The sequence below is a fragment of the Oryctolagus cuniculus genome, chromosome 7 (assembly GCF_051225735.1).
Source record: "Oryctolagus cuniculus isolate XC-2025 breed Fujian yellow rabbit chromosome 7, ASM5122573v1, whole genome shotgun sequence".
Classification (NCBI taxonomy): domain Eukaryota; kingdom Metazoa; phylum Chordata; class Mammalia; order Lagomorpha; family Leporidae; genus Oryctolagus; species Oryctolagus cuniculus.
In genome coordinates this window covers 10,830,886-10,844,622 of record NC_142873.1, presented here as the reverse complement: position 1 = coordinate 10,844,622, position 13,737 = coordinate 10,830,886, and the positions used below count along the sequence as shown (strand labels likewise).

At 47.9% G+C, this 13,737-nt stretch overlaps 1 protein-coding gene across 13 annotated transcripts in view; it reads left to right on the top strand.

Annotated features, from left to right (window-relative positions):
- Positions 1-13,435, top strand: part of DYNC2I1 (dynein 2 intermediate chain 1) — an 83,171-nt gene extending 69,736 nt beyond the window's left edge. For 11 of the 13 annotated variants that reach the window (XR_016236929.1, XR_016236931.1, XR_016236930.1 and 8 more), the window contains 4 exons: positions 2,742-2,841; positions 3,013-3,144; positions 6,829-7,052; positions 12,820-13,435. Coding sequence is in view for 7 of the 13 variants with exons in the window: in XM_002715015.6 (XP_002715061.3) it covers positions 2,742-2,841; positions 3,013-3,144; positions 6,829-7,052; positions 12,820-13,018 (655 nt within the window). In the remaining 6 variants the exon portion in view is untranslated. The remainder of the gene's footprint in view (positions 1-2,741; positions 2,842-3,012; positions 3,145-6,828; positions 7,053-12,819) is intronic. The other 2 variants (XR_016236933.1, XR_016236934.1) reach the window with 1 other exon arrangement.
- Positions 13,436-13,737: the final 302 nt, after the last annotated feature.

The window sequence follows — 13,737 nt, the reverse complement described above, 5'->3', positions numbered from 1 at the left end:
GCATGCAGTACTTGTTGGGGCAGCCACAGGGCCTGTGGGAGCTCAAAAGAGGGAATAGTTGGCCGGCGCTGCGGCTCACTAGGCTAATCCTCCGCCTAGCGGCGCCGGCATACCGGGTTCTAGTCCCGGTCAGGGCGCCGGATTCTGTCCCGGTTGCCCCTCTTCCAGGCCAGCTCTCTGCTGTGGCCAGGGAGTGCAGTGGAGGATGGCCCAGGTGCTTGGGCCCTGCACCCCATGGGAGACCAGGAAAAGCACCTGGCTCCTGCCATCGGATCAGCGCGGTGCGCCGGCCGCGGCGGCCATTGGAGGGTGAACCAACGGAAAAGGAAGACCTTTCTCTCTGTCTCTCTCTCTCACTGTCCACTCTGCCTGTCCAAAAAAAAAAAAAAAAAAAAGGGAATAGTTTAGGGGATGGTGTGAAATGGTGACTTTGTGGCGAGGTGATCAGTGAGCCATGCCTTTAAAAGGTGCATGGTAGGTAGACTTAGGAATGCGTTCTGGCCCAGAGGCAGGAAGGTGCATGGCGCATTTGGAAATGCCAGTGAGTCTGACGTTGAGAGAGATGGGGATGAGTCAGTGGCCAAGACCCTGATGCGGCTGTTTGCTGTGCTGAGGAGTTGAGAAATTACCATGCAGGTGATAGGGAGTTATTGCACGATTTTAAGCAAAGAAAGGACATGTCTAACTTGAGTTTCAGAATGATAGACTTGGAGCAGGGTGAGCTGGCAGCAGAGGGAAGGAGGCTGGATCAGGGAGATGGTGTGCGAGGCTGTTGTGCTGATCCCTGAGGCAGACGGAGCAGCTGCGGGCCCTCTCCCGTTACAGGTGCATGTATGCCTAAAGAAAAAAATAAAGCCAGATGCAGCTTTTGAAAAAGTCTAAATCTATTTAAATGCCAGAAACAAGGAGAGAACCTAAGTTGGTGTAATAAACTTTTTTAAAAACAGGATTTATTTTATTTATTTGAAAGAGTTACAGAGAGAGGTAGAGACAGAGAGAGAGGTCTTCCGTCTGCTGGTTCACTCCCCAGATGACCACAACGGCTGGAGCTGAGCCGGTCTGAAGCCAGGAGCCTCTTCCGGATCTCCCATGTGGGTGCAGCGGCCCAAGGATTTGGGCCATCTTCTACTGCTTTCCCAGGCCACAGCAGAGAGCTGGATCAGAAGAGGAGCAGCTGGGACTCAAACCGGCACCCATTTGGGATGCTGGCACTTCAGGCCAGGGCTTTAACCTGTTGCGCCACAGCGCCAGCCCCTAAACTTTTTTTTTTTTTTTTTTTAAAGATATATTTATTGGCCGGCGCCGTGGCTCACTTGGCTAATGCTCCGCCTGGGGCTCTGGCACCCAGGGTTCTAGTCCCGGTTGGGGTGCTGGATTCTGTCCCGGTTGCTCCTCTTCCAGGCCAGCTCTCTGCTGTAGCCCAGAAGGGCAGCGGAGGATGGCCCAAGTGCTTGGGTCCCTGCACCCACATGGGAGACCGAGAGGAAGTACCCGGCTCCTGGCTTCAGATCAGCATAGTGCCAGCCGTGGCGGCCATTGGGGGAGTAAACCAATGGAAGGAAGACCTTTCTCTCTGTCTCTCTCTCACTGTCTATAACTCTCTCTCTGTCTCTCTCACTGTCTAACTCTGCCTGGCCAAAAAAAAAAAAAAGCTAGATTATTTATTTGAAAGTCAAGAGTTACACAGAGAGAAACAGAGAGAGAGAGAGAGAGAGAGAAAGAGGCGTCTTCCATCCACTGGTTCACTCCCCAATTGGCCACAACAGCCAGAGCTGCACAGGTCCAAAGCCAGGAGCCTAGAGCTTCCTACATGGGTGCAGGGGCCCAAGAACTTGGGCCATCTTGTTCTGCTCTCGCAAGCCATAGCAAAGAGCTGGATTGGAAGTGGAGCAGCTGGGACTTGAACTGGTGCCTATATGGGATGCCAGCACTGCAAGCGGCAGTTCTACCTGCTGCACTACAGCGCCAGCCCCAGTAATAAACTTTTAAGCTGATGTGCAATGGCCTGGAAGCTGAGTTATTTGGCCCAGGCTCTTTGGCCTCTACTGTGTGTCTAGGGCTCACGCCCCATACAGGACCAGGTGATGTATAGGCAGGATCTGGAGCAGACCCTTGAACAGGACCCTGGCACTCACTGCCCCCTCAGTGTGAGAGAAATTCAGAAAGCATTATCCTCAGCTGAGAGAGGGCAGGGGAACTTGGAGCACCTTGAAATCCCAGGCAGTGTGTGGGTGTAAACTGAGAGGTTGACATCCAGATTCTAGACCACTGATATCAGTGGGCTCAGAGTTAAAGCACAGAGAACACTGGTGGGTAGGGACACTTGTACAAGCTGGAGCTCCCAGGATTCCCATAAGTAGTCTGCTGAAAACGAGTTCACAAACAAAAACCATAAAACCTACACGCATGAAAAACAGTCCCCATAGTGCTACAAATAGGGTTAGCCCACAACTATATGGTCTAAAGACGTTCCTAAAAATGAAACTATTATCCTGAAATCTTAAATGTAATGAGTTAGTCATAGCTGAACAAAGACTTGGTGATAGGATGACAGCTGAAGAATTTACCAAGAATGCGGTAACAGAAAAAGTAAATAACAAACAGTGGAATGACCCAGAAGACAATCACGTGGCCTGTTGCACATTTGAGTTTGTGTGGTAGTGCTGAGTACGTGTGCAGTGTCATCACTGTCCCTAAGGTTTTACAAGAATTCATTGTTCATCTTGCTTTTGTGTTTTCAGTCTTTGCCCTAGAAGCAGTGAATTTTGGGGAAACACACAAACACTGAATATTAAATTTCTGCCTTCCGATCCAAGTCACTTTATTGTTGGCACAGACCTGGTGAGTAGTACTGTGAATTGCATTCTGTTACTCCTTCTTCTTTTCCAGTCACCTGATATGTCTTAATTTACCATTAACTTAGTACTTGCTTTTATTATGATTATTTTAATAATGAAAGCTTTATCCAACCCTATACTTAATATTTTTCTTTAATCATCATCTTATTACTAGGGTCTTATAAGCCATGGCTCAAGACAAGATTTGAAAGTATCTCCCAGGTTGTTCAAGTCTCAGCAGTGTGGAATAAGACCAGTAAAAGTTAATGTGATTGATTTTTCACCATTTGGAGAACCAATATTCCTGGTAAGAAAGTCTATTTTTTACAACAACAATTCTTTTTAACAGTGTTATTTGCCTACTTGGGCAGCTTAACATGTCCTTTGGAAAATTTGAAAAGTTGATCATGTACTAGGCCACAAACTTACTTATTAGGCCTTGGTGGTCTAAAAAGGAGAAACATGACATTAATAATAGAAATTTTTAAGACTAGAACCCACCTAGAAATTTACTTCTTAAGGAGTACTTTATTCAGTTGAAAACTATTTAGATTTTAACAGAGTATCAAATCTTGATACAACCAAAAATGTGTCAAGAAATTCTTAGTGCAGGAATTTTTGCCTTATGGACTTCTATTATTTAACCAAACATAATCACAGTCAACGTTCCGTGTCTGTAACTCCCAGAGAAAGTGTAGAGGTAGCCTTGCAGTGGGACACCCGTCTACAGGCTGCACGGGTATACTGCAGGGAACGTGTGGTGGAGTGTAGAGTCCTTAATCCCCTCTCCTCCAGGACCTGGTGACAACACAGCTCATCCCAACTCTAATTGACTTTGTAGGTCACTCAGGATGTGGGTTAGGCGGGGAGAAGGCAAAAACATGTTAGAACTTTAGATGATTAAATCTGGCAGTTAACTATTTTTTTTTTTTTTTTTTTTTTGGACAGGCAGAGTGGACAGTGAGAGAGAGAGACAGAGAGAAAGGTCTTCCTTTGCCGTTGGTTCACCCTCCAATGGCCGCCGCGGCCGGCGCGCTACGGCCGGCGCACCGCGCTGATCCGATGGCAGGAGCCAGGAGCCAGGTGCTTTTCCTGGTCTCCCATGGGGTGCAGGGCCCAAGCACTTGGGCCATCCTCCACTGCACTCCCTGGCCACAGCAGAGGGCTGGCCTGGAAGAGGGGCAACCGGGACAGAATCCGGCGCCCCGACCGGGACTAGAACCCGGTGTGCCGGCGCCGCTAGGCGGAGGATTAGCCTAGTGAGCCGCGGCGCCGGCCTAAATCTGGCCGTTAACTATTAAGTGTTACGCCAGGATCAAGGCATGCATAGCTCAGCTCTCCCTTTCTCTCTCTAGTCCTTACAAACTTCTCTGTGCTTGAGATTGAGGGGAAAGATTTTCTTTATTTGTACTACAGTTACAGCACTTAAAGTATGTTATAAATTATATTTCTATGTCAGCATCTCTGCCAACGTTAAGATTGTTGAAGGCAGAGATTGTATGTTGTTCATCTTTATTTTTCCCAAGGTTATACTTGGCTGTGCAGTGCAGTGGCTACATGTGGCTGGCTGTTGGGCATTTGGCCAGAGTCGAGGTGTGCTGTAGGTATAAATCTACAGTAAATTGTCTGTTTTATGAAGGTGCATAAAAGAGCAGTGATGTTCCCCAGAAAGACTTGTGTGTATCCTGGCCTTGGGCCTAGAGCTGGTCCTAAGTGCAGAGCAGCTCTGGCTCCACAGGCTCTGGTTGCAGTGGGATGGGGCAGCCTCTGGAAGGTCCCCTCCCGCTTCACTGCTGCGTGAGGCACTGACCTGCATCTTTGGTCCTGGGAGGTTTGCTTGTGTCTGATGTTGCACACCTGATCCTTCGCTTTCTAAGAATCTTTTTATTTTTTTTTTTAATTTTTTTTTAAAATTTTTTGACAGGCAGAGTTAGACAATGAGAGAGAGAGAGACAGAGAGAAAGGTCTTCCTTCCGTTGGTTCACCCCACAATGGCTGCTGCGGCCAACGCACCGCGCTGATCCGAAGGCAGGAGCCAGGTACTTCTCCTGGTCTCCCATGGGGTGCAGGGCCCAAGAACTTGGGCCATCCTCCACTGCACTCCCAGGCCACAGCAGAGAGCTGGCCTGGAAGAGGGGCAACCGGGACAGAATCCGGCGCCCTGACTGGGACTAGAACCCGGTGTGCCGGCGCCGCTAGGCGGAGGATTAACCTATTGAGCCGAGGCGCTGGCCGTGTTCATATGTTTTAACTGAGAGGAGAAAGTTGTATGATTTTCCACTCCAGCATAGTTAAATGAGATGTTCTTATTCTAAAACCAAGAGCACTCTCTCATGTTGCCAGCATGATCGTAATCACCAGGAAGTCAGCACTGAAAAGATCCCGTTATCTAATGTACAGACCTCACTGAGTTCTCGTAGTGTCCTATATAAGCCAAATAGCATCCTGGGGCATACATCCCAGCTACTCTGTCACCTCCGTCTTTTTTGATCTGAGTTTCTCAGTCTTTTGTGACCTTGACGTTTTTGGAGGGCATTGGCCAGTTTTTTTGTAGAATGCTCCCCAGTGTGAGCTTGCCTGATGTTACCGTCATGATTACCTGCAGGCTTTACCCGTTAGCTGGAGTGGCTCAGAAGTGACATGTGTGCTGGGAGGGCCTGATGATACTGATTGATCCAGTCACTGATGGTGCTCATTCTGACCACGGGTGGGGGCCTCCTCCTCCGTGGCTCTCCTGCCAGCCCTTCCTAGTGACCATGTGTCTTAAATGGGGACACAAGTGGACACTGTGACTGCCGGAGACTCATGTTCACCCGCTCACTGAATCATCCATTGCTGCTGCTCGCCTGACGCTGTCACTGTGTGGCTGGCAAATGCTGATCTCTAATCCTGTCGTTCGTTCTCCATTTCCCGGTTGGCTTTCTGCTACTAGGGAGAGCGTCCCCTCTTCCCTGTGGATGTATGTGTGTTTTCATTTATCACGGGAATTTGCACATGTGGCCTTTTGTTTCACACAACGGGCTGTACTCATTTACTGTCAGTGTTTATTTTGCTACTCAAATTGTCCTCCCGGTTAGGCCAGTAGATATCTTTTTTTTTTTTTTTTTTTTTTTTTTAAGATTTATTTATTTACTTGAAAGAGTTAAGCAGAGAGAAAGAGAGAGAGAGAGAGAGGTGTCTTCCATCCTCTGGTTCACTTCCCAGTTGTTTGACACAGCTGAAGCTGCACTGGTCTGAAGCCAGGAGCCAGGAGCTTCTTCTTGATCTCCCATGTGGGTGCAGGGGCCCAAGGACTTGGCCATCTTCTGCTGCTTTCCCAGGCCATAGCAGAGAGCTGGATTGGGAGTGGAGCAGCCGGGAATCGAACCAGCGCCCACATGGGATGCTGGCACTATTGACAATGGCTTTACCCACCACGCCACAGCGCCGGCCCCCATAGGTATCCTTTAAGCAGGCACCTATGTTCTTTTGATATAATTCTGTGAGCCCTTCCATTGCTTCCTGGTGCAAGCTCTAGAACTGGCCATTTCTCTAGGGAGTTCTGTCATCATTGGAGGAAAGTGTCCAGAAACCCACACCTGCACAGTAAGAAGTGGTCAGTGTGCTGAAGTCCAAACAGTGAGGCAGGACATCTATCCATACCTGCTTTTACCCAAGCTACAGGTCACAAGCAGAAATCTACCCCCATCTCTCACTCCATGTTAACTCGTAGGCTGCCTCTGACACTGATAGATTATTGATAATATACCTGTTTATTTGCTCATCGTAGAATATGCAGAGCCTCCATGCCTCTGTGACAAGAAACCCAAGTGGGTTCCGTATTGAGGATTCTTTCTGTGCTTGGAGTCAGAAAGTACGCTGTTGCCATACTGTGTTCAGAAATCAGTGGGCTGAGCTCTTGTTCCTCTCCCTTTGTGGTTATGTTATTTATTTGGAATGTAGGTTTTCAAATTTGTTTGTTTGTATTTCATCTTCGAATTTGCCCCCCCAGGCTGGTTGCTCAGATGGAAGCATCAGGCTGCACCAGCTGACCTCCGAGCACCCCCTTGCGCAGTGGGACAACAGCACCGACGGACGCGCTGTCACCGGCCTGCAGTGGTCCCCAAGCAGGCCTGCTGTGTTCCTGGTCCAGGATGAGGCATCCAGGGTTTATATCTGGGACCTCCTCGAGAGTGATCTGGGCCCTGTGGCCAGGCAGTCCATCTCCCCAGACGGGTAAGCAGTGCACTCAGGACGCCCCACATCACTGCAGCTGGATCCTAGGCAGGGGTGTTGCTGAGGATTTAGTTAAACTTCTACTTTAAAAAACTTAACTGGCACATAGTAAGTGTGCATATTTATGGAGTACTTATTTAATTTATGCATAAAGCCACTGCATTTTAAAATGTGGCTATTTAAATTTAATTAATCAGAGGTACTTGAGAAAGTTCAAGGAAAATGGAATGAAAGGGTCAGTTTATTTGGGTGCAGAAAAATTTTTAAATCCATGTATACTTTTTTCACAGGAAAGTTAATGGAAAATGTGTATTGTGAAAATATAATTGATGGACTTATATCAAGACATTATCACCCAGAATCCAATTTGCATTAGGGTGTACTCTTGGTGTTGTACATTTACATAATATTTTAAAGTGCTTTTAAGGTTTTTATTTTATGTGAAAGGCAGAGAGAGACAGACACAGAGAGCTCCTGTCCATTGGTTCCCTCCTCACATGCCTCCAACATTTTGGGGCTGGGCCACGCTGAAGCCAGGAACCGGGTCATTGCAGGTCTCACATGGGCAGCAGTGACCAAGTATTTGAGCCGTCACCTGCAGCCTCCCACGGTGCAGATGAGCAGGAGGGTGGAATCAGAAGCAGAGTCGGAACTTGAACCCAGGCACTCCAGTAGGGACACGGACGTCCCAGGTGATGGCTTAACTGCTGCACCAAATGCCCACTGCTGGGCAATATTTTGAAAACCACTTTAAAATGCGGTTATTTTATGTTTATCCCAAAATAGTCTAATGAATTAAAGATTTGTAATATACTGTTTCCCCATTGTCATGATTCTGTAAGTAAAAGGAAAGTTTTTGTAAGCTTCTTGGTTATATTCATGTGCCAGTTTTATAAATTCAGCATGTCTGTGATATAGAGTATTCCTTCTGGTATCAAAAACAGAATAGTATGTGAGAATAAGTAATTCACGTAGTTTCACACTGTTGAACCATTTCAGAGTCAAATCATCTCAGCATCCCTGCCGTGGCCTTTCCATCAATTCATGTGAAATTCACTAATGTGAATTTAAGACATTAAATGTGAATTAATGAGTCTTTATCTTTGTTGTCTTTTTTCAAAGTAGAAATATTTATAGAAGCTTTCATTACGAAGGGTTCTCTCTGGTATGAGTTTGTCTGTTCACCTGTGTTTTTTCTTGAGACTTTACATTTCTCAAAACTTCCTCTCCGGGGAAGAAAAGGAACTCCCAAATATAACCCCAAATCCCGTTTGTAAAGGTAAGAGGAAGATAGAAAGCCAGATAATAGTTTGATCGACTGTTAGGAATACACTGATAAGGTGTGAAAAAATACTGAGGGTTGGATTTATGTAATTCAAATGCTAGGCATACTGACATTATTCTAATTGTTAGAAAAAAATACACCAAAAAAGTTCATCCTGTGGATACATGTACACTCATAGTGCATCTGTAGTTTATTTTCCGGAAAGTCTGCCTGTCCATTGTTTAGTAAATAAATACCGAATTTATTGAGCTCCAGCTGTGTACCTGGCACTGCTCTAGACCCTGGGTATAACACGGAGCCAGTCAGGACTGCCCCCACTTCCTGGTTAGCCAAGATGGGTGATACATAAGACAAGGAACGCAGAAGATGTGTTAGAATGTATGCGATGTTGAGAATTAAAATAGTAAGGGGCCAGGAGTGGGGGCAGTAGGCTGTTGGGGAAGATGGTCCTGTTGAGAGGGGACATTTGGGCAAAGACATAGGAGATGAATACCAGGGGCCTGCCTGGGCAGGAGAGCAGGCAAACCAGTCCCACGATGGACTGCGCTGGTGTGGGGAGGCCGCGGTTGCCCGTGGGACAGGGACACTGGCTGAGTGGGATGAGAGTTGTGGGAGGTGAGCAGAACAATGACGAGTCCTGTTTGATCAGGTCCAGATGCACTGTTCAGAATATGTTTGCGCACGTTAGCTGGATAAGGAGCCCTCCTCCGTGGAGCCTCGTCTTGCATCGCACCATGTGTGCTGGGGACCGTGGTTGCAGTCTAAGAACCTGACGACTCTTGCCCTGGCGAGGGCCCTCTCTGCCGTGTCCCGTGCCAGTGCTGGACACGCGAGGGACCGCCCGTCCTTGTGTCTGCTTCTCGGGAGCTTGCGGGAGGGAGGTGGCAGTTGAGCAGCTTGTTTGCAGCTGTGTTTCAGTTAGAAAAAAGTAGGAGCCAGTGCTGTGGTACAGTGGCCAGCATTGTGGCACAGCAGGGTTAAGCCCTCACCTGAGATGCCATGTCCTGTATGAGCACCAGTTCCAGTCCCAGCTGCTCCACTTCTGATCCAGCTCTCTGCTGTGGCCTGGGAAAGCAGTGGAGGATGGCCCAAGTCCTTGGGCCCCTGCATCCACATGGGAGACCTGGATGGAATTCCCAGCTCCTGGGTTCGACTTGGTGCTGCCTTGGCCATCGTGGCCATTTTGGGGGAGCTCGCTCTCTCTCCCTTTCTCTGTATCGCTGTAACTCTGTCATTCAAGCAACCAAATCAATCTTTTTTTTTTTTTTTTTAAATAATGTTACATAGAAAGTTCTGAATTGTTTTTCTCTAGCTCTAAAGAAAATCAGACCAAGAGGAGTGCAATAGAGTTTGACAGGAGTTTAGATTAAATAGAGGAAGGATTTACCACTTTTAGAGTTTTTTAGGCTGAAATTCATGATAACCACCTTCCTGTTCTGCAGTCACTCATTGAAAGCAGACAGCTCCTCTCTAGGGCTTCTTGGGGCCAGCCCAGGAGCTGTTGTAATCGGTTTGGCAAACAAATGTTAAACCTAGGCTTTGGTTTTCATATTTTGCCCTGCTTCCCTGATTCTGTCCAACTCAAATCTTGAAGATATTTCAAAAAATTCTCCAATGATAGCACTAATTCCCCAATGGTAGTGTTTAAAAAAACATTTATAGAGATAGTTTATCAATGAACTACATTCTGTTCCTCACCCCACTCCTCCAGTCCTTATTCCAGGGATACCTTTTAGGATTATCATCCATTCTAATTTTTTTTAAGCTTTTGTTTGGTGAATACAATTTTCATAGATTCAACTTTGGGAATACAGTGGTTTTACCCCCCATACCCACCCTCCCTCACCTACTCCCATTCCACCTCTTACTCCCTCTCCCATCGCATTTTTCATTAAGATTCATTTTTAATTATCTTTATATACAGAAGACTAATCTATACTAAGTAAAGATTTCAACAGTTTGCAAACACACAGACATACAAAGTATAAAGTACTGTTTGAAGACTAGTTTTACAGTTAATTCTCATAGTGCAACTCATTAAGGACAGAGGTCCTACATGGAAAGTAAGTGCACAGTGACTCCTGTTGTTGATTGAACAATTGACACTATTATTTATGACATCAGTGATCACCCAAGGCTCTTGACATGAGCTGCCAAGAAAACTATGGAAGCCTCTTGAGTCCACAAACTCCGTCAGTATTTAGGGCCATAAGGAAACTAGAAGTTCTCTCCTCCTTTCAGAGAACAGTACCTCCTTCTTTTTTTTTTTATTTATTTATTTATTTATTTATTTTTTTTTTGACAGGCAGAGTGGACAGTGAGAGAGAGAGACAGAGAGAAAGGTCTTCCTTTGCCGTTGGTTCACCCTCCAATGGCCGCCGCGGCCGGCGCGCTGCGGCCGGCGCACCGCGCTGATCCGATGGCAGGAGCCAGGAGCCAGGTGCTTTTCCTGGTCTCCCATGGGGTGCGGGGCCCAAGCACCTGGGCCATCCTCCACTGCACTCCCTGGCCACAGCAGAGGGCTGGCCTGGAAGAGGGGCAACCGGGACAGAATCCGGCGCCCCGACCGGGACTAGAACCCGGTGTGCCGGCGCCGCTAGGCGGAGGATTAGCCTAGTGAGCCGCGGCGCCGGCCCAGTACCTCCTTCTTTGATGGCCCCTTCTTTCCACTGGGGTCTCACTCACCAAGATCTTTCATATAGGATAATTTTTGCCACAGTGTCTTGGCTTTCCATGCCTGCATTGCTCTCATGGGCTTTTTAGCCACATCCGAATGCCTTAAGGGCTGATTCTGAGGTCAGAGTGTCATCCATTCTTGATGTTTCCAGGTCTGTGGCAGTTAAACTCTACCTGTATTTTACATGACTGATCAAACAGCAATACTGAAATGTTAAACAGTGTAAGTTCTAATGACTTGTCATGGTCTGCCCCTGTTGTGTTCTTGCGAGGAATTAGTTCTTACACCTGCCCTTGTTCCTCGTAATGCTGTAACTTCTCTCTAGCAAGAGCTCCTGGTGGCTGTTCAGTGAACACTTCAGAGGCACATTGTCAAGCCCCAAGTGCATTTCTCTGAGTGCTCAGGTGGGTTCCCCCAGTGCAACTCTGGCTTCGCCTTGGCCACCCATGTGCTAGGGAATGCTATGGTGACAGCAGAGGCTCCTGTCCGTGTGCTCTGAGGGCTCATACCATGGGAGTCTGGCTGCCCTGGGTATTTGGATTACAGAGACAGCATTTACTTCATGTTAGTAGACAGAGCTGTTGGGCCACACAAGGGGGATTCGTTCTAGCCCTCTGCTGCCTGCTGGTGAGAGCTCAGTGTGTCCTGCTTCCAGTCATGTGCCCCACTGAAACGGTGCAGCACTGTGTAGTGCCAGACCCTGGCTGCTGATCACTAGGGAGTAAGACAAGGGGGAGGGGCCATGTTGAGGAAGGCGCTAGGTTAAACCCGATGATTCAGGCTGTGACTGAGACATTCCTGGGGTGCTGTGGGAGTCCTGGGGGGGGGGCGGGGGGCTGACCCAGATGTGCTGCAGTCAGGGGGTCCTGGGAGATTTCTCCAGGTGATGGCACTGATAGATGGGAGTGTGCTGGACAAAGCTGGATAGGAGGAGTCTCTGAGGCACTGGGAGAGGAAGCCAGTCCCCAAGCTGCAGGTGCCTGGAGCGGGGAAGGAGGGAGGGTGGGGAGAGCTGGATTTGTAGAGGTTCTGGGCCAGCGCAGGCTGGCGGAGGCCTTCTGGAAGACTGAATGCTTTCCTGCGGGCAGCAGGATGGGATTTAAGTGGGGGCAGCACAAACACTGCGTGTGTGTTTCAAGTCTGTCAGCTGTGGGGAGGGAATAAGATTCAGGATGGGCAGTGGGGATGATCTCACGGTGGGGATGTCCTGTGGGAGGAGACAGAGGTGTTGGCCCAGCCCTAGGTCTCTTGCACGGGCACTTGATGGATGGATGAAGGAGGTGACCAGCGGTCAGCGGGTGGCCTCGGCTGTAGATGCAGATTTCTGAGCACTGACACTGAGCTGCTGGCCGTCTCCTCTGGGGAGGCAGTGAGGAGACCAAGGACGAGGCACCAGGAAACCTCATGCTGGGGCCCCACGTCAGGGACGCAGCTGTCCGAGGCTCTGGGGTTGGGCAAGACCTGCCGAGGTCACTCTTGAGCTGAGCAGAGAGGAGGCACATTGAGAGCGTCCTCCCACCTGCGTGAGGCTGCTGCAGAGTTCCCGGCCTGCCTGGGGTAACACGTGCTCATCAGTCACTTCGTCAAGTCAGCGGCCCCGTAGAGGTCTAAGGTGCAGAAATACACTCTCTGTAGATTTTCACATTTTATTTCTGGTCTCACTTTTCATTTTGACTGTTGCCCTTTTTTATTTCTCTCCCATTTCACCCTCCCTTTGCAAGATGGATTTGTGGGAGACTCGGAAGGAACAGGAAGTCTCACACACGTGCACCAACTTCTCTGTTTATGCCCCTTCTCGCCCGCAGGCTGGTGGCCATGGCCGTCATGGGGGAGCCGGAGAAGGCCAGCAGCAGCTTCTTGGCCCTGGTGCTGGCCAGGGCCTCCGGCACCATTGACGTTCAGTACTTGAAGAGGCAGTGGACAACCCCAGAGGAGGACGAGCCTGGCCGGCTGCGTCTGCTTTTACAGGAAACCGTGTGGAAAAAAGGAAGATTACAGATCTAACAGTGTTGTTGACAGGACGTGTTTATGTAATGACCCAAATTTAAGAGACAAAATTATAAGGTGGATAATTTTACATCTGTGTGCATGTGTATTTCTGTATATGGACCCTGTATATTCTGTACATAATTTACTTCACAAGAATGTTGCTTTGATATTCCCCATAAATAAATTGCTATTTTTGAACAGAAACAAATGAACATCATAGTGTATACGAAATTTCAAAGGAAATACAGTCATGTCCAGTGTGTGCTGTTCTGACAATATTTCTAGTGAATTTTAGAACAGATTTAATGCTGGCACATTACTGGATTTCTAAACAGTCCACCATGATGAAAATGTGTTTTAATGAGCTATTTTCTTAATTGTTCATAGAATGATATATATATATGTGTGTCTACATTAAAAGGCATGATTCCATGATCGCATTATTTCTCATTAGAGTGCTCAGACACATTTTTTACAATGCATTAGTATTAAAAATTGTCTTCTATAGAAGTACTACGGGTAAAGAAATCCTCTTGAATCTTGTAATTGAATATATGAATCGATGGTGCTTTTATAGCAACATGCCTGGGGCTAGGTGATCTGTAGGAGTGGAAATTCTCACAGTTGTGGAAGCTGAAGTCCACTAGCGACACATGGGCAGGGTCTGCGTCCAGGAGGGTCCGTTGTTGCTGTGTCCTCGCAAGGCAGGAGCTGGAAGAGCAGAAGTGCGCAGG